A 19,404-nucleotide genomic window follows, 5' to 3' on the forward strand; every position below is an offset into this window, starting at 1 on the left:
GGTCTTTTGCATCTGGCCTCTTTTTCTTGGCATAATGTTTTTTTGTTTTTGTTTTTTGTGGTGTTTTTTTTTTTGTATTTTTCTAAAGCCAGAAACGGGGAGAGACAGTCAGACAGATTCCCGCATGCGCCCGACTGGGATCCACCCGGCACGCCCACCAGGGGCGACGCTCTGCCCACCAGGGGGCGATGCTCTGCCCCTCCAGGGCGTCGCTCTGCCGCGACCAGAGCCACTCTAGCCCCTGGGGCAGAGGCCACAGAGCCATCCCCAGCGCCCGGGCCATCTTTGCTCCAATGGAGCCTTGGCTGCGGGAGGGGAAGAGAGAGACAGAGAGGAAGGAGGGGGAGGGTGGAGAAGCAAATGGGCGCTTCTCCTATGTGCCCTGGCCGGGAATCGAACCGGGTCCCCTGCACGCCAGGCCGACGCTCTACTGCTGAGCCCTCCAGTCAAAGGATGTATAAGAAAGCAATCAGCCTGACCTGTGGTGGCTCAGTGGATAAAGCGTCCACCTGGAAATGCTGAGGTCGCCGGTTCGAAACCCTGGGCTTGCCTGGTCAAGGCACATATGAGAGTTGATGCTTCCTGCTCCTCCCCCCCTTCTCTCTCTCTGTCTCTCCTCTCTCTCTCTCTCTCTCTCTCTCTCTCTCTCCCTCTCCTCTCTAAAATGAATAAAAAAAAAAGCAATCAATGAACAACTAAAGTGACACAACTATTAGTTGATGCTCCTCATGTCTCTCTTTGTCTATCTCTGTCTTGCTAAAAAAAAAAAAAATAACAGAAAGATTTTCCTTTATTAATTTTTAGAGAGAGAAAGATGGGGAAAAGCAGGAAGCATCATCTCATAGTTGCTTCTCATATGTGCCTTGACCAGGCAAGCCCAGGGTTTATAGACTGGCAACCTCAGCATTCCAGGTCGATGCACTGTGTCACCACAGGTCAAGCCGCCTGGAGACTTTAACCCCATTTGATCTGGGCCTCTCCAGGAAGGCCAGTCTCCAAGGAAGACCAAGCACAGACACAGGGCCTCTGCAGAGTCAGCAGCTCTGCCCTGGGAAAGGCACCAAATAGATATTATCTCTATGCTGGGGGCTGCCCAGCTGGGGAACTAAGGACCCTTGGCCTGGTAAGAGCTGGGATGTGTGAGGCACAGGTCAGATCACTGGAGGCGATGCCAGGGTGAGAACGAAGCATCTTTCTGCAGGGGGCTTGCTCACTTTTGCAGGGTTTTAAGCAGAGGGAGTGACAGTGTTTCAGAAGGATCCTCCCCAGCTGCTGTGCAGAAAAAGGACCTCATACAGCATAAGCAGGCAGACTCAGGATGGATAGTCTCGGAGAGGAATACACAGGAGGAGGAGCAGATGGTGACTTGTGAAACACGTGGGATCTGAAGAGCTTCTGGGAAAGGAGGACCAGGAGGACACCTCACTTGAGGATGTGCTGAGAAACAATAGGGAAGCCAGCATCAGAGAGTCAGAAGGTGGCCAAAGCCCTCCTTCTTTCCTCTCCCTCAGAAAACTGGTGTGGGGAAGGGTTTCAAAGGCTGGACAGCTGGGTGTGGGTGGACATGAGGAAGAACAGGCCCAGGTCTGTACTGGTAAAAGCCTGCCCTGCTATGCGCTCCAAAGTCTGTGGAAATGAGTTGTTAGGGGGCAGGCCAGTGTTCCTGACTGGTTACTCCTTGGGGTCAGAAAAGGTTATCCTGACAAGGGAGCTCTGGGCTCTCAGCTGGAGCCCAGGCAGACCAGCAGACACAGGAGTGGATTGGCCTGAGATCACTTGAAGCCAAAGTGGCCAAGGAAAGGAAGGAAGATCCGTTACACCTCCCTCCTGGCTTCTTTTTCACTCTGCCCTCAGAGAGGTCTCCAACTGCACACTGTGTTTTACAGTCAATGCTGTGTTGACTTTCTGTGGCCAGAGCCAGACAGGAACTCTAGGATCCTTTATGATGACTGCTCAATCTTCATTCCTTTTTTTTGTATTTTTCTGAAGCTGGAAATGGGGAGAGACAGTCAGACAGACTCCCGCATGCGCCCGACCGGGATCCACCCGGCACGCCCACCAGGGGCGACGCTCTGCCCACCAGGGGGCGATGCTCTGCCATGACCAGAGCCACTCTAGCGCCTGGGGCAGAGGCCAAGGAGCCATCCCCAGCGCCCGGGCCATCTTTGCTCCAATGGAGCCTTGGCTGCGGGAGGGGAAGAGAGAGACAGAGAGGAAGGGGGGGGGTGGAGAAGCAAATGGGCGCTTCTCCTATGTGCCCTGGCCGGGAATCAAACCCGGGTCCCCTGCACGCCAGGCCGACACTCTACTGCTGAGCCAACCGGCCAGGGCCTGGATGTACTTTTATTTGACCAAATTGAAGAATATTTAGGTTGTGCACAAATTTTTTTGCCACTGGAGTCTTTTTTAAATGTTATTTATTTATTTATTTTAGAGAGGAGAGAGAGAGAGAAGGGGGGAGGAGCAGGAAACAACTCCCATATGTGCCTTGACCAGGCAGCTCCAGGGTTTCGAACTGGCGACCTCAGTGTTTCCAGGTCGACACTTGATCCACTGCGCCACCACAGGTCAGGCTGGAGTCTTTTAATGACCCATTTTTTTTGCTTAGCTTCTCAGAGGTGATAACTTCTGTGAAAATTTAGGTCCAATGGCTACTTGCATTTTCTTTTCTTTTTTTTTTTTTTTTTTTTTTTTTTTGAGATTTTATTCATTTTTAGAGAGAGAGAGAGAAAGGGAGAAAGAACGGGGAGGAGCAGGAAGCATCAACTCTCATATGTGCCTTGACCAGGCAAGCCCAGGGTTTCAAACCGGCAACCTCAGCGTTCCAGGTTGACGCTTTTATCCACTGCGCCACCACAGGTCAGGCTACTTGCATTTTCTAAAGAAATTTAAATTCATGCAAGGGTTTATTATTTTATTTATTTATTTAATTTTTAGAGAGGAGAGAGAGTGAGAGAGAGAGAGAGAGAGAGAGAGAAGGGGGAGGGAGGAGCAGGAAGCATCAACTCCCATATGTGCCTTGACCAGGCAAGCCCAGGGAAGGGTTTATTTTTTTTTATTTTTATTATTTTTTTGTATTCCTCTGAGGTTGGAAATGGGGAGGCAGTAAGACAGACTCCCGCATGCGCCCCACCAGGATCCACCCGGCATGCCCACCAGGGGGCGATGCTCCGGTTGCTCTGTTGCAACCAGAGCCATTCTAGTGCCTGAGGCAGAGGCCACAGAGCCATCCTCAGCGCCAGGGCAAACCTTGCTCCATTGTAGCCTCGGCTGCGGGAGGGGAAGAGAGAGAGAGGAAGGAGAGGGGGAGGAGTGGAGAAGCAGATGGGCGCTTCTCCTGTGTGCCCTGGCCGGGAATAGAACCCAGGACTCCTGCACGCCAGGCCAACGCTCTACCACTGAGCCAACTGGCCAGGGCCGGAAGGGTTATTTTATATTTTTAAATTTATTTTGATCAATAAGAGTACATCGGTTTCAGGTAAATATTTATTCTTTTTTAAAATTTTTATTTATTGATTGTAGTGAGAGAGGAAGGGAGAGAGAGAGAGAGAGACTGGGGATTGAACCAGCAACCTTTGTGTTTCAGGACCAAATTCTAACCAACTAAGTCATCTGGCCAGGGATCAGGTAAACATTTCTATAGTATTTGAACTGTTGAATATGTGGTGTGCCCATCACCCAAAGTCAAATCATTTTCCACCACCACATATTTGTCCCCCTTTACTCTCCTTCCCCCACCCGCCTCCCCCGGTAACCATTTCACTTTTATCTATTTCCATGAGTCTCATTTTTATATCCCACCTATGTGTGAAATCATAGATTTTTCTGATTTACTTATTTCACTTCATATAATGTTCTCATGGTCCACCCATGTTGTTGTAAATGACCGTATGTCATCATTTCTTTTCTTTCTTTTTTCTTTTTTGTATTTTTCTGAAGCTGGAAACCTGGAGGCAGTCAGACTCCCGCAAGCGCCTGACTGGGATCCACCGGCATGCCCACCAGGGGGCGATGCTCTGCCCATCTGGGGCGTTGCTCTGTTGCAACCAGAGCCATTCTAGCGCCTGGGCCAACTTTGCTCCCCTTGGCTGCAGGAGGGGAAGAGAGAGACAGAGAGGAAGGAGAGGGGGAGGGGTAGAGAAGCAGATAGGCGCTTCTCCTATGTCCCCTGACCCGGAATCGAATCCAGGACTCCTGCATGCCAGGCGGACTCTCTACTACTGAGCCAACCGGCCAGGCCTGTCATCATTTCTTATGGCTGTGTAGTATTCCATTGTATATATGTACCACTTCTTATTTATTCAATTCTCTATGGAGAGACACTTTGGCTGTTTTCATGTCTTGGCTACTGTGAATAATGCTGCAATGAACATGAGGGTGCGTGTGTCTTTGCATACCAATGTTTTTGAGTTTTTTGGGTAGATACCAGTAGAGGGATTGCTGGGTCATACAGTAATTCTATTTTTTTTTTTTTTTTTAAAGAGAGAGACAGGAAGGGATAGGAGCGAGATGAGATGAGCAGCATCAACTGGTAGTTGCCTCACTTTAGTTGTTCATTGATTGTTTCTCATATGTGCCTTGATTTGGGGGGTCAAGCCAAGCCAGTGACCCCCTGGATGTAGACAGCGACCTTGGGATCATGTGATGATCACGCACTCAAGCTGGCGACCTCAGGGCTTCAAACTGGTCATCTCTATCCACTGCACCACCACTGGTCAGCCATGTTTCTTGATCTGGGTTGTGTTTACACATATGTATTGGTATGTAATAATTCCATCAAGTTGTACACTTTACTGCACATTACACCTCAGCAAAAGATAACAATAACCTAATAACAATAATGACTGTGTCCAATTAAGTGCTCTGTTCTGAGCAGTGTCCTCTTAGACCCTAATCCCACTGCCCTGGGAATCACAAAATCACTAAGACACAGGAAAACCATTTCTGCAAAGGACTGGAAACAAGAACGCAAGGTTTGCTGGAAAGGAGTTTGAGCTGGTTCTCAGGACTGGCCGTTATGGGCCTGCGCCCTGACACCGTGTCCGGAGAATGTCCAATGCAGATGACACAGCACAACCCAAGCAATCGTGAGGACGTGACTGCCTTTCAAACTGGTGCAGGCGCCCCAGTCCCAGCGGGGAGCCTCGCCCTAAAAACGGAAGATAAGCCAGCCAATCAGTACAGTCGTAACCTGCCTGTCCCAGGGTCACTCGATTAAGGACGTCCGTCACCTAGGCTGACGACGTGCCTCCAGTGAACTAGCTGCCCATTGAGCTGCCCAATAAGCAGCGACCTTAGGTCCTGCGCCGGCTCTTTGGCTCCACAGCATTTCCGCAGTGAACGCTCCACTCCGAATACCGGTTGGCTCCCTGCCAGCCAATCACCGGCGCACCCCTGGCCCTGCAGCCAATAGCTGCCACCTTTGCTGCACCGGGCGGTGACGGTTGGCGCTGAGCTCCCGCAACCCGCGGTAGGAAGGGGCAGATTGGTATAGACAGTGTCCAATGAGCGGTGCGCGTGAGACGAGAAGCCAATGAGCACGGCGGGGGCGGGACGGGCACGGCGGCGGGCGGCTGTGAGGAGCGGCCGGTGGCGGCCGGTGGCGGCTACGGCGGCAGGCGGCCATGGCAGAGGCGGAGACCGGCGGCGACGGCTCCCGCTGCGTGCGGCTGAGCGCCAAGCGGGCCCAGGCGCTGCTAGCCGACGTGGACACGCTGCTGTTCGACTGCGACGGCGTTCTATGGCGCGGCGAGACGGCCGTGCCCGGCGCTCCTGAGGCCCTAACGGCGCTGCGAGCCCGTGGGAAGCGCCTTGGCTTCATCACCAACAACAGCAGCAAGACTCGCGAGGCCTACGCTGAGAAGCTGCGGCGCCTGGGCTTCGGCAGCCCCACGGGACCCAAGGCCGGCCTCGAGGTCTTCGGCACGGCCTACTGCACCGCGCTCTACTTGCGCCAGCGCCTGACCGGCGCTCCCGCTCCCAAGGCCTACGTGCTGGGCAGCCCGGCCCTGGCGGCGGAGCTGGAGGCCGTGGGCGTCGCCAGCGTGGGTGTGGGGCCCGATCCGCTGCAGGGCGACGGCCCCGGCGCCTGGCTGGACGCTCCCCTCGAGCCCGACGTGCGCGCGGTCGTGGTGGGCTTCGACCCGCACTTCAGTTACATGAAGCTCACCAAGGCCGTGCGCTACCTGCAGCAGCCCGGCTGCCTGCTCGTGGGCACCAACATGGACAACCGGCTCCCGCTCGAGAACGGCCGCTTCATCGCAGGTCCGTCCGCACCGCGGGCGGGAGGCTGGAGGGCGGGGGCGGGTCCGTCCGGCCCTCTGATTCCGGCCGCTCTCCTCCTGTCCCCTCCCTTCCCATCCCCTCCCCTCTCCGCCCCTCCCCGCAGGTACCGGTTGTTTGGTCCGAGCCGTGGAGATGGCCGCCCAGCGCCAGGCCGACATCATAGGTAAGCCCAGCCGCTTCATCTTCGACTGCGTGTCCCAGGAGTATGGCATCAACCCGGAGCGCACCGTCATGGTGGGAGATCGCCTGGACACAGACATCCTCCTGGGCGTTACCTGTGGCCTGAAGACCATCTTGACCCTCACCGGCGTCTCCACTCTAGGAGATGTGAAGAGTAATCAGGAGAGTGACTGCGTGTCGAGGAGAAAAATGGTCCCTGACTTCTATGTTGACAGCATAGCCGACCTTTTGCCCGCTCTTCAAGATTAAAGATTTAGCGTCTTTAATCGACAGAATAAAAAATTGAAAACCACTTAACCAAATTAATAGGTGGGGCTTAAGCACACGCTCAGCTTAGGTGGCTTCAAAGAGTATACTTGGAGTTAAGCTAAGGCACTAGTTAATCTTGTAAGTAACGTTTGGGGGGGCGACTTTGTTACAAATGTTTATAATTTAAGATGCACTTTTAAATTTGGAGGGCATTGTCGGGGGTCCTGGGCCTTGGTTGCCCTTTGGCAAGAGCAGGCTTCGCATCGTCCAGGATTCAGACAACCCAAGGGCCTGCTGATGGGACTGAGGCGGGTTTAGGGATGTCGTGTATTTTATTGAAAATTTCATTCAGGGAACAAGCTCCCTTGTAGGGCAAAGGGGAGAAGGGGCTGATTATGTTGATTGTCACAAGAAACTGGTACAGACCAACCTATGGCCCCATTGGTGTGGTTATCACCAGAGGAGCCTGCTGCTGCGTCCCAGCTCTTCACCTGCAGGTGGGGAGCACAGGAGGGGTCTGCCCCCTGATAGGGTCTCCCTGTCCTTGGGGTGCGGGGTGCTCCCCTCACCGCCACCACCCCACACTTCCTTAAAAACCACGCTGATGTTATAATTGAGAGTCTGTCGTGTTTCTGATGCTCAGGGCTGCAGCTGCTCATACGTGGTCGTGCAGCTCTGTAAACTCGACCCAGCTAAGCCTCGGCTTTCTCAAATGTACATTTAAATCCAGGTGACATGGACTGAGCATTTTGTTGGCTGAGTGGCCAGGAGGGCATGGATGCCTTTGCTGAACTTTGGCCTGCTGCATAGGGAGCTCAGAGCAGCATTGTTACCAAAAATTATTTTTTTAAACTTTCAAACAACTTTGTCAAGGGTTGGAATTGAATCTTAAGCGTGTTGATAAATAGCTATGCTCTGTTTCATAGGGCAAATCCCACTGAAGAAGTCTCCATGCCCTGTAGCCAGCAGCAGGGCTAAAGTCATTGTACAGGCGAAGGAATGCCTGTTACCCAGGGTGCACTCTGGGTGGAGGAAAAAAGGTTTGTCTCCAAGAACAGGAAAATGGTTCTTAAAAAGTATCCAATCTCTTCCTGTCTTCCCATACCCTTGTTTGGGTGGGGGTTAGATGCCAATGGTCCATGAGGCCAACTATCTTGGTCCTGGAGTCATTTGTCAGTGGCCAGCTAGAAGACTGACAGGGTCTACTGGCTAGCCACAGGTTCTTGGTTGGGAACCCTGGCCTTTTCTGCCTGTTCCCTAAGTTGCTGACCTTTGGGTACAAGCCTGATAAACAGACTCAGGCTGCACTTCTAGGGTAGAGCCTGGGAAGCTGTTGCTTTGGGCCAGCTCCTTCCCGGTGCCTTGCCCTGTGCCCGGTGGTGTCTGCCTACGTCCTGTGGCTTCTCCCCTCGTCCCAGAGTCACAGCACTCTTCCACTTGTTTTCTAAGAGTTCTCAGCAATAAAGGGTATCCTCAGCCTTTAGCTTCTCCCAGGCCTGGGGCGTCTGGAGTTTGGACTCTGCCGTGAGGCAGCAGGAGGGCAGCTAGCTGGTGCTTGTGAGGTTGGTGGTGCTGACGTTGGCTCTGTGAGGTCGGCTCAAAGTGGGTCTGGAATTTGAGCAGGCCTGTCAGGGCGTTGTCACCCATACCAGGAGCACACAGCAGGTGCAGCGGTCAGTTACACCCTTCTCGCCTGCGCCCCATCTCTGCCCTTATTGCACTGTGTGAACCCAAATGCATATTAAACTCTCAAACCATGCTGACTAGTGGTCTTTGCTCTTGCCTCAACAGCAGCCTTCACACAGAGGCTGCAGCTGTCTGGTCTTAGTGTTGGCATGGGGTAGGAGCATGTGGTCAAAGGCCATTCTGGGATTTCAGTTCCAGAGCTGGAAACCCAATCTCCTCTCAGGCTTGTTGCAGAGGGACAAGTTCTGAAGATCCAGGAAAAATGAGGCCCAGAGTAAACCCAGCATAGGGAAGGACTCCTGCTGAGAACACCAATGTGAAACCTGCTAGTGCTGGGGTAGAGACCCGATTGTCGCAATTTAGTGACAAGTGGTTGGAGATATAGGAGCCAGGGCCATAACAGTTGAGTGAAAGAAATGGCAGGAGCTGACCTAACCACCCAGGGTGTGAGGAAGGTTCAAGTAGGCTACCTGTACTGCAGCAGAGCCTCCTGGAAGTCATCCTTGTCTCAGGCATGTGCCCTGTGGGATACTAGGTGACCCTAGGTGACCCATCCTGTGTTGGGAGTGGGAGGGTCTGGGAAGTAGGATGGCGGTGCAGAGTCCAGTACCAATCTTTCATAAAACAGGCATTTATTTTAAAAAAAAAAAATTTATTTTTTTTTTACAAGGAGAGAGATAGGGACAGACAGAATGAAGAGAGATGAGAAGCATCAATCATCAGTTTTTCATTGTGACACCTTAGTTGTTCATTGATTGCTTTCTTATATGTGCCTTGACCGCGGGCCTTGAGCAGACTGAGTAACCCCTTGCTCAAGCCAGCGATCTTGGGTTCAAGCTGGTGAGCTTTTTGCTCAAGCCAGATGAGCCCACACTGAAGCTGGCGACCTCAGGGTCTCGAACCTGGGTCTTTCCGCATCCCAGTCCGACACTCTATCCACTGTGCCACCGCCTGGTCAGGCAAAACAGGCATTTATTGACAGTTTGCTCTGTGCCAGGCCCTAGGAGTCTGGAAGTAACCCAGGAGACTAGAAACAGGCCTCTAGGAAAAATTAAACTGCCCCCAACCAGATTGTAGTCACCCTTGCCAGGCCTGGGCCGCCCTCCATGCTGTGCCACAGGTCTTGATTTGTGCCTTCCTGGGTTCATGTACTTGGGTTAACACAGGCCAGGTGTCAGAACAGCCAGCCAGGCACAGTGACAAGCACCGGCCCCCAGGTGGAGGGGGCGGTCCCAGCTCAGGTAGCTGAGCTGGGGAGGAGGCAGTAGGGTCAGGAGGGGAGGGGGCCAGGGGCGGCGGTTTGGCTTTATCAGAGGCTCCTGGCTGATCCCAAGGGGCGGCAGACAATCGGTGCATTGTTACCAGGGCTGCATCATGGAGCAGGGGAGTTGCTGTGCAGAGGACCCCAGGCCTGGGCCTTTTAGGGTGAGTGCCTCCCACCACCCCGTGTCCACTCCTGGGTCAAAGGTATGCCCTGAACAGGGGACAAGAGGGCAGCACCCATCACCCACACCTCAGCCACTACCTTCCCTGAACCAGCCTGCTTCTGGGTCTCTGCTCCAGGCCCCACTGACTGCAGTGTGCTCCCAGGTGACGACCAGGCCCTGCCATGGGGGCTCGCGAGCCCTAGGCCTGCTACTGCTGCTGCTATTGGCCGCTGCTGGGGCTGTGGCTGGAGGGTTTCTTGGCTTTGCTCACAGCCCTCCCAAGGTGAGCTTCCTCAGGACCCAGGCAGGGGCAGCAGTGCAGAGGGGAGGAGGCCAGGGCTCAGAAGCCTCGAAGCAGGGCTAGGGTGAGAAGGTTGAGGGCTGCCCCAGCCTGCCCAGCTGAGCTCTGGCTTTCCGTTCAGCCACTGCTGCAGATGATCCATCTGACCCTGCCGAGCCCCAGGATATACCCATCCAACCAAACTGTCCAGGTGGATGTGGCCCGGAATGTGGCAACTATCAGGGTAACCCCGGCTCAGAGCAACCACAGCTGGGCAGTGCTGTTCGATGGGCAGAGCGTGAGTTGGCGGTAGGGAGAGGGGGGTTGCTGCCCAAAGGTGTTCAGGCATACCTGCCTTACCGGCCTGCCTCCCCAGGGCTGTGTCTGTTACCGCCCTGCAGAGCACCGGGCCTGCTTCCTCCACCTGATGGAGCCCAGAGACCGCAAGACCCTGCAGCTTCTGGTAAACACCTCAAGGGTGAGCAACCCCAATCTTCATATGGTCAGGCTTCCTGGGCCAGGGGCCAGACAAAGGGTCCTGTGTACAGCCCGGACCTGGGGTAGGCTGGGGCTCTGGTTTCAAGGGAACAGAAGCTCTATCTTCCTTTTGCTAAGGCTGCTGACAAGAGCCGAGGGCGGGGCTGCCACAGTGCTGGCACGTCCAGGGGTTCATGGGCCCTGCCTAGCCAAAGGCAGTACAAGTATCCCTGGCCTGTGGCCCACCAGAGCCTTCTCTGCAGGCCCAGGGGCCTCTCAGCCCCAGCCAGGACACCCACTATGCCCAGGAGCTGCTAGCAGTGCTTGGAAGACATGAGGTGGACCCTGCCCAGCTGGGGCCTTCAGTACGGCACTTTTGTGCAAAGACTCCCATTTACTGGGCCCGTCGAGCAGAGGGTGAGTCAAGGTGGCTGTGGGGAGAGGCCTGGGCTTCCACAAACAGTCTGAGACAGGGGAGGAGCCCTTTGGGGTTCACAGAGGCCCCTCCCTTCAGGGCCCCGGAGGCAGCGGCTGATCTACCTGTGCATCGACATCTGCTTCCCAAGCAACATCTGCGTGTCAGTCTGCTTTTATTACCTCCCAGACTGAGCCCCCCGCTTGCCCAGCCCCACAGGCCAGCCAGCTGGCCAGCCCTGTCATCAGTACAATGGAAGGCAGTCACCACCAGGGGCTAATAAACCCCTCCACCTGGCCATGATGGTGTTCTCTGTGGCCTCGGGACAGGTAACGGGTCGGGAAGGGGAAAAGCACTGGCTTGAGGGTGGGCAGCAGTCAGGCTGGCTTGGGTCAGCCGCCTGAGCCCTGTCACATCCAGATAGGCAACTGGGGACTGAGAGAGCCCCCAGGCAGACCAGCCTGGCCAATCTACGCTGGCTGAAGGGGCCAGAGTAGGTCAGTCAGGTCCAGCTAGCCTAGGCTGGCAGAGACTAACCCATGGGGGTTCACTCTGACCTGGCAGCTGAACAGTCACTTCTACCCAGTGTCGCTTGCTGGCTGCCTGCAGTCCCAAGGGGGCACAGGCTAGCCCAACACACTGTCATTGAAGGCCAAACAGACCACAGCTTTTTGGTGGCCGCCATATTCTCTCTTGATCTCTCCTGTCTCCACGCACCAGAGCCGGGCCAGGTTGTCAGAGGAAGCTGCAGGGAGGGAGGGTGCAGGCAGCAGTTCAGGACTTGGTTCCGAGCTGGGCCACACTGGAGGCCGGCTCCCAAGTAGCAGGGAAGCAGCAGCAGCCACCACAGGGCTAGCGGGACAGGGGAGCAGGGAGGGGAGGGCTCACCAGTGACAATGTACTGGGAGTCCCCTGAGAAGGCGCAGCCCCACATCCAGCCTCGGGACGATTCTCCAGGGTTGCTGCTTTTGATGCTCAGCTCCGTCATCAGGGAGAAGTTGGATGTCCTCCAAATCTTGCATGTTTGGTCAGCCGAACAGGTGGCGAGGAGCCTAGGGGTGGGTATGAACACAGTGGCAGTGTCATCAGCAGCCACTCCAACCCTTGCCATCCCTCATCTAGGCCCCGACCCATGAAGCCCCCAGCCCTAGGCAGACCCCTTCCTCCCACAGCCATCCGAGGGTTCCTGGTCCCGCAGGCCCGCACACACGTGGAGTCTGGGCTGAAGCGGCACTGCAGGGCATAGCGGGTGTGTGCTGGGATCTTGGTCTTGGGGATGAGCTGTGTCACCTCATCGCCAATGCCCCCCGTCAGATTCCAGACATAGCAGTTTCCCTGCAGGGTAGGAGGAAAGTCATGGGAGGACCAGAGTCTCCAGTCTGGCACATGGGGAAGGATGCTCTAGCAGGCAGACCCAGATCCAGGGGCTGCCATCCAACACTGTAGCTGTACACAGAGGATCTGGGGGCTGAGGACATGTAGCAGGCACATCTGGTCCTGCCTGCAGGGAGCACCTGGGCGGCCTGGCCCCAACCAAGGACTGTACCTGGTAGGCCGAGAGCAGGAGGCCATGTCTGCCCTCCCAGAAGGTACTGCTGGCCAGCAAGAATGTGGAGGATGAGATGGGAGGAGGACACCCCAGAAAGGGAATAGCAGCGCAAAGGCTCAGGAGAGAGCCGTCTGGGGATGTTGTGGGACAAATGATTTACTGTTCATTAAAAGGAGAAAATGAAGCTGGACAGATCTGGGGCCAAACCGCCATCTGAGGCCATGGTAAGAAGCCAGGGACATCATGGGATTTATGCAAGGGGACAAAGGGATCAGGCTGGTACTGCTGAAGAATGTTCTGGTGGCAGAAAGAGAATGGACTGGGGTGAGGAGAGGTGAGAGAGGAGGGAGGGAGGCCACAGAGAGGGGAGGTCAAGGGAAACTCGGGCCAGGAAACGATAGGGTGGGAGGGGCTGACTTGAGAAATCCAGGAGGTGGAATACACTGTTGGGGCTACAGCAGGTAATGAGAGGCGGCATCTTGACTTTGGAGGCTGAGATGAAGCTGGAACCAGGAGGGGAAAGCAGGACTGTGGGGTAAGGGGAGGGCCCTGGGGGAACATCTGGGGAATAAGGGAGATAAGGTGCTGGGTGCCAAGCTGGTCTCCCCCACTGTAAGCAGCACAGGACTCACGGTGCTATTGACTGCTGCCATGTAGCTGGCATCTGGGTCGATGTGAGCAGATGTGATGGAGACCTCAGGCTCAGGGATCAGCTGCTCATTGTGGTCAGTTTTCAAGTCCCAAATGTGGATAGCGCCGCTCTGGTCACCTACAATGAGCTCTGCCTGGGGTGCAGGGGAGGTGTGGTAAGGCAGGAGCCCTGCCTCCGTATGCCCCAGGCTGCCCAGCCCCGTGCATACTCCTCACCTGGTTGGGGTGCAGACACACACAGTTAATGGGTGCGTTCACCTGGAAGATCCGTTGACACTGCAGGTTGCGGGACCTTCAGGATGGGAGATACACAGTCTGTAGGGGGGATGCTGTTGGAGCCCCACCAAGACGACCTTTCCCTGGCCATTTATTCTTATCCCTCTGCTGATAGGAGCTGCCCCACAGGAAATACTTGGGAAAACTGTCACTCACCAGGGGCAGCCTGAAGTCAGTGCATGACTCAGAAGGGGCAGAAAGGCTAGCCCCCTGCCTCTTTGATGCAACTTACTCTCCAGAGCTTCTTGTGGGATCAGGTTGAGGCTGGAGTCACACTTTCGTGGTTTTATCTCTTCCCTAACCTGCTTTCCTCACTGCCTTCAATAAATCACCCACAGAGCAAACCCTGCCTCAGCCTCTGCTGAGGGAACACGACCTAAGTAACTCTGCAGCTGGGCCCTTACCCCACACATCCAGCACTTCCACACATCCAGGCAGCAGGCCCCTCCTGCCTGGCACCCTCACCTGAGGTCCCAGATCCGGGCGGTGCAGTCCTCCCCACCCGTGTACATCCAGCGGCCGTCCTCATGGAAGCCCACAGATGCGATGTTCTTATTAACCCCGTCGTAGCTGATGATGGGGTTGGGGTTATTGGAGTTGAGATCATACATGCGGATGTGCTGGTAACCTGTAGGTACAGGCCAAACTGAAGTTTTGGCTGGGCCTAGATCGACCTACCATAGGCTAGGGATCAAGTTAAGGGCTCAGATACCTGCAGCAGCAATCATGCTGCGGTCGGGCGTGATCTCCAGTGCATTTACCTGCTGTATTTGTTAAGGAGGATGACCAGCAGAGCCCTGGGGTCAGGGACCCTCAAGGCCTCCACCATCTGGATCAGTTGCTGCTGTATCCTCCCCACCCCAGGCCTTGGCCCAGGCTGTTATCCCCACCAGGGGTCCTGTCCAGCACCACCCTCCCCACCTCTCTATCAGAGGATACAGAGTCCTGGTGCTGCACTGTGCGTGTGCAGATCCCACTGTGGGCCTGCCAAAACCGCACGGTATGGTCATAGCCGGCCGTGGCCAAGATGACTGGGTCACTGCCCACCGTGCCTGGGGATGTGTTCATGCTGTGGCTGCTAAGAAGACTTAGTAGGGGTCAAGGCTCAGAACATCTGAAAAATAGAAAGGTCAGTATACTCTCCACATCCTAAACCAGCGATTTTCAACCTTTTCAATTTCATGGCATGTGTAAACTAATTACTAAAATTCTGTGGCACACACACACACACAAAAATTTTGCTGACTGGGGGGAAAAAAAGTATAATTTTGATTCATTCACACCAGATATCTATTGCAGTGTTGGCTACTGTCATTTTTTTATTTGACAACCTAAGGGAAAAGAGGTCAGTGCCTCTGACCTGAGTCAGGTATGTTTTAAAAATTCTTGCCTGGCCGTAGCTGGTTGGCTCAATGGCCTGACATGTGGAAGTCCCGGGTTTGATTCCTGGTCAGGACACATAGGAGAAGTGATCAACTACTTCTGCACCCCTCCCCTTCTTTTTTCTCTCTCTCTCTTCCTCTCCCACAGCCATGGCTCAAATGATTTGAGCAAGATGACCCCCTGTGCTGAGGATGGCTCTGTGGCCTCAGGTGCTGAAATAGCTTGGTTACCAAGCAACAGAGCAGCAGCCCCAGTTGGGCAGAGCATCCCCTGTATGGGGCTTGCTGGGTGGATCCCAGCCATGCATGTGGGAGTCTGTATCTCTGCCTCCCCACCTCTCAATAATAAATAATAATAATTCTTGCCTGGCCTGAGGTGACACAGTGGGTAAAGCACAACCTGGAATACTGAGGTTGCTGTTGGAAACTCTGGCCTTGCCCAGTCAAGGCACATACAAGCAACCAAATGAACAACTAAAGTGCAGCAACTATGAATTGATACTTTTTGCTCCACTCCCATCCTTCTCTGTGAAATCAACGTATTAAAAAAAAAAAAAAAAAATCTTGCCCTAGCCAGGTGCTCAGTGAACGTAGAGCACCAGAGATCGCGGTTCCACCTCCGGTCATGAAACCGCAGAAAAAGCCACCAAGGTGTACACAATTAAATGGAAAACTAAATGAAACGAGTTGATGCTTCTCTTCCTCTCAAGTCAATGGGGGAAAAAAATTTTAATTCTGGCGGCACAGGGGTTGAAAACCACTGTCCTGAACAGATTATAGGTCCACCCAGAGAACTATATATTATTCCCATTTTATCATCTAAAAAAGATTATAAAAGGAGAATCTTTGAGGTTCATGGACACAAACGGGAACCGGCCAGGGGCGATCTCTCTCCTCCAAGGCTTTAGTTCCCTTCCGGCCCGACTCGCCCCCAATGCCACCCCACCCGCCGCCAGCAGGGGGCAGTCACGTCCCGGCCGCGGCACCGCAGCAGGGGAAGCCGGGCGTGCGCAACGCGGCAGACGGGCCGACGGGAAAACCAGAGTGCTGCGGCTGCGCATGCGTAGCAGGCCAGCGGCTAGACCTGATGTGACGGGGAGCTCTGTGGCGAGACCCTGGCGCTCTCCGGTGCTCCGCCGACCGTCCTAGTTCCGTCCCATTGGGCGAGTTTCTTCCAGGCGCCTTCTTCCTGCCATACAGTAGCAGTTCTCTAGCTCTCGTCGGGCGACCTCCGAGCCTTACATGCGGCTCTGCGCTCCGCCGCAGTCCAGGACGGCGAGCGCAGCCGGAGTGAGTCGATAGTGTCTGAAGCCGAGCGTAGAATTATCGATGGGCCATTAGGGCGACACCACGAGCATACGGGGGTGGTTGGAACAAGACTAAACCTCTGGCACTCCGGGCCCCTCCCGCCCGGGAAGAACCAGTGGAGGCCTTGGTGCTGCCTGGAGACACGGGGTAGATGAACAAAGTAGTGGCCCCAGCCTTCTGCTCACTCATGCACCCCACCCTTGTGACACGAGCTACTCATTTTCCAGGCTTGGGTCGTGAAATCAGGTTGCGCCACCACCTCGGGTAGGATTCCCAGGTAAATTAAGGGACACTTAGTTACATTTGAATTTCAGGTAATCAGCAATAACTTTTAAAAATATAAGTATGGCCTGACTAGTGGTGTGCAGTGGATAGAACATTAACCTGGAACTTTGAGGTAGGTCATAGATTTGAAACCCTAGGTTGCAGGCTTGAGCTTAGGGTCATGGACATGATCCCAAGGTTGCTGGGTTTGAGCAAGGGGTCACTGGCTCAGCTGGAGGCCCCTGGTCAAGGCAAATATGAGAAGCAATCAATGAACAACTAAAAGGGCAGCAACTACGAATTGATGCTTCTCAGCCCTCTCCCTGTCTGTCTCTCTCTAAAAAAAATAAATATAAAATAAAAATATAAGTACAGCCTGATCTGTGGTGGCACAGTGGATAAAGCATCAACCTGCAATTGCTGAGGTTGCTGGCTTGAAACCTCTGGCTTGCCTGATCAAGGCACATATGGGAGTTGATGTTTCCTGCTCTTCCTCCCTTGTCTCTCTCTCTCTCTTTCCCCCTTTCTAAAAAAATGAATAAATTTAAAAAATTAAAAAAATATATATATATATGTATGTATAGGGGTCCTCGGGTTACAACAGTCTCGACATAGAATGTTTCAAGTTTACAACGCTCATTCCCAGAAAAACCTTTGAGTGTTTCGGCTTACGCAGTTAACATTGTACTTATGGACTGCATGGGCGAACTAGTTTGATTGTGTGTGGTGGAAGAATCCGCAGTATTCTTTTTCTGTGGCTTAGTTGTGTTTTTATGTTCTAGATTATCATTTTACAACTGTGTTAGGACAGGTAAGTGACTTAGGCTAGGGTATGTTTCAACTTACACCAAAATTCAAGTTACATCACTGGCGTAGGAATGGAAATGTGGAGAAACCCAAGGACCCCCTGTATGTCCCAAATATTGCATGAGCTAAACTGAAGTTATTCTTTTTTAAAAAAAATTTCTTATTTATTTACTTTTTTAGATTTTATTTATTCATTTTTATTAGAGAGAGAGGGGAGAGAGAGAGAGAGGGAGAGGGAGAGATAGAGAGAGAACAGGGAGAGGAGCAGGAAGCATCAACTCCCATATGTGCCTTGACCAGGCAAGCCCAGGGTTTTGAACTGGCAACCTCAGTGTTCCAGGTCGACACTTTATCCACTGCGCCACCACAGGTCAGGCCCTGAAGTTATTCTTGATATTCAAAAGTAACTAGGTGTCTTGCAGTTTCATTCACTAAATCTGACACCCCCTAGCCCTGTTCTAACACTACCTCCATTCCCCCAACTAAGAATAGTGACTCTCCCAAAACTGAGGTCCCTCATACCTTATTTTTCATTCCAGCCCTTCTATACTCCACACCCTCTATTACAGAAAAACAGAGTCCTTAAGACAGGTTTTCCCCCTATTCGTTAGTTCCCACCATGCTTTTTTTTTTTTTTTTTTAATTTATTCACTTTTGGAGAGAGAGAGACGATTTGCTGTTCTGACCGCTGATGGAACCCAGTCTTGGTGTATCAGGACAATAACTAACTGAACTACCTGGCCAGTGGTCTGGGACAGGCAGGGCTGTTACCACGCTTAAAACACAGCTGCACCCCCCCTCCTTCTTTATTTGGTCCTTTGACCAAAGCCACGCCCCCCACCCATCCACCCAGGCCCTGGGTCCAGGAACTTTCCTTCCTCTGCCATCCCCACCTCCCCTCCTTCCTTTTCCCATCCTTTAAATTCCATAAAACAACCCAAAACTCTCCTCTCTCCTTCAGAGAACTAGCTTCACCACCTTGCTGGCTCTCCACATCCTCACTGCCCACTCACTCCTCTGGCTGTGAGTCTTTTACTCCCAGCTCTCTGGTGAAAATGTTACAAGGTCACTGCCCTTCTCATGCTGCCAAGCCCAGTGGATACTTTTCTTTCTGCATCCTGACACATAGGCACAATGGTTGACAGCACAACTCCTGAAAAGCTCCTGTTGCCTGCCTTCTTGTTCAGGCACTCAGGCTTTCTCTTTCTCTAAAGGCTTGTGACCTTCCGCGTTCTTGTCTCTGCACACCACACTGGCCCTGAGGGCGTTTCCCCATTCTCCAGGGCTTCCAATACCACCCTCCCTGCTGTGGGGTCTTTCCACCTCATCTCCAGCTCAGATCCGGTTCCCTGTGAAACATGGGCGCTGGAAGGACCACTCCGCTTTACATAGCCAAGACAGGTCACCGTCAACCTACCCCTCTGCGTGTCAGTGACCAGTTGAGTGTTACAAATAGGTGTGATCCAGGCACATCCATCATCACCTTTCCAATATCAGCCTCCTGATCTGCCTCCCACACCCCTTTCGCCCCCCTGCCCCCCCGCAGGCTATCCTGTACATTGTAAACGGTCTTAAAAACCTAAAAAATAAATAAATAAAAATAGAAGCCTAAGTTCGAGCCCCACTGAAAGCCTCTAGGGGTTTCCTGTCACCCTCAAACTCCTGGGCCTGGCTGCTGCAGACCCTGTAGCTTTCTCCCTCTCTGCTCCACACTCCATCGGCCAGAGTAGATGATTCGCCACCGTACACTCCCTTCTGAACCCTTGCCCACACCCAGAATGCTCTCCACCTCATTACCTGTTGAACTCCTGGTTCTCAGCACCTACCATAGCCTTTTTCTTTTCTTTCTTTCTTTATTTTTTGAGACAGAGACAGAGAGAGGGACAGACAGGAAGGGAGAGAGACGAGAGGCATCAATTCTTCGTTGCAGCTCCTTAGTCTCCTCAGTTGTTCATTGACTGCTTTCTCATATGTGCCTTGACCAGGGGGCTACTGCAGAGTGAGTGACCCCTTGGGCTCAAGCTAGCAGTCTTGGGCTTCAAGCCAGCAACCTTTGGGCTTAAGCCAGCGACCATGGGGTTTTGAACCTGGGTCCTCCGTGTCCTAGTCCGACACTCTATCCATTGTGCCACCACTTGGTCAGGCTATGATAGCCTTTTGAGGGCTTA

At 53.5% G+C, this 19,404-nt stretch overlaps 3 protein-coding genes across 3 annotated transcripts; 2 read left to right on the forward strand and 1 right to left on the reverse strand.

Annotated features, from left to right (window-relative positions):
* The first annotated feature begins 5,482 nt into the window (after window positions 1-5,482).
* Window positions 5,483-8,477, forward strand: PGP (phosphoglycolate phosphatase). The gene is made up of 2 exons (XM_066382862.1): window positions 5,483-6,264; window positions 6,389-8,477. Exons 1-2 carry the CDS (start codon window positions 5,625-5,627, stop codon window positions 6,712-6,714), a joined length of 966 nt encoding a protein of 321 aa, XP_066238959.1. The 5' UTR covers window positions 5,483-5,624; the 3' UTR covers window positions 6,715-8,477.
* Window positions 8,478-9,092: 615 nt separating this feature from the next.
* On the forward strand, window positions 9,093-11,275 carry BRICD5 (BRICHOS domain containing 5). The gene is made up of 5 exons (XM_066382864.1): window positions 9,093-10,110; window positions 10,250-10,405; window positions 10,484-10,585; window positions 10,848-11,001; window positions 11,099-11,275. The coding sequence occupies exons 1-5, from the start codon at window positions 9,775-9,777 to the stop codon at window positions 11,191-11,193; spliced, it is 843 nt and encodes a 280-aa protein (XP_066238961.1). The 5' UTR covers window positions 9,093-9,774; the 3' UTR covers window positions 11,194-11,275.
* Window positions 11,158-16,135, reverse strand: MLST8 (MTOR associated protein, LST8 homolog). Its single transcript, XM_066382863.1, has 9 exons — window positions 15,942-16,135; window positions 14,415-14,589; window positions 14,188-14,239; window positions 13,941-14,103; window positions 13,416-13,491; window positions 13,181-13,333; window positions 12,210-12,334; window positions 11,888-12,051; window positions 11,158-11,744 (listed from the first exon to the last, which is right to left on the reverse strand). The coding sequence occupies exons 2-9, from the start codon at window positions 14,541-14,543 to the stop codon at window positions 11,626-11,628; spliced, it is 981 nt and encodes a 326-aa protein (XP_066238960.1). The 5' UTR covers window positions 14,544-14,589; window positions 15,942-16,135; the 3' UTR covers window positions 11,158-11,625.
* Window positions 16,136-19,404: the final 3,269 nt, after the last annotated feature.

Source organism: Saccopteryx leptura, chromosome 4 (assembly GCF_036850995.1).
Source record: "Saccopteryx leptura isolate mSacLep1 chromosome 4, mSacLep1_pri_phased_curated, whole genome shotgun sequence".
In the NCBI taxonomy this organism is placed as follows: Eukaryota; Metazoa; Chordata; class Mammalia; order Chiroptera; family Emballonuridae; genus Saccopteryx; species Saccopteryx leptura.

Excerpts from the sequence above, each read along its gene's own strand:
- MLST8 (XM_066382863.1), bottom strand. The coding sequence starts at position 14,543 with ATGAACACATCCCCAGGCACGGTGGGCAGTGACCCAGTCATCTTGGCC. Across the intron at positions 14,104-14,187 it reads CAGCATGATTGCTGCTGCAG|GTTACCAGCACATCCGCATG; the intron begins GTATCTGAGCCC and ends CTGTACCTACAG. Across the intron at positions 12,335-13,180 it reads TGGCAGCAGTCAATAGCACC|GGAAACTGCTATGTCTGGAA; the intron begins GTGAGTCCTGTG and ends CCTACCCTGCAG.
- PGP (XM_066382862.1), top strand. The coding sequence starts at position 5,625 with ATGGCAGAGGCGGAGACCGGCGGCGACGGCTCCCGCTGCGTGCGGCTG. Across the intron at positions 6,265-6,388 it reads GAACGGCCGCTTCATCGCAG|GTACCGGTTGTTTGGTCCGA; the intron begins GTCCGTCCGCAC and ends CCCTCCCCGCAG.
- BRICD5 (XM_066382864.1), top strand. The coding sequence starts at position 9,775 with ATGGAGCAGGGGAGTTGCTGTGCAGAGGACCCCAGGCCTGGGCCTTTT. Across the intron at positions 10,111-10,249 it reads TTGCTCACAGCCCTCCCAAG|CCACTGCTGCAGATGATCCA; the intron begins GTGAGCTTCCTC and ends CTTTCCGTTCAG. Across the intron at positions 10,586-10,847 it reads TTCTGGTAAACACCTCAAGG|GCCCAGGGGCCTCTCAGCCC; the intron begins GTGAGCAACCCC and ends CCTTCTCTGCAG.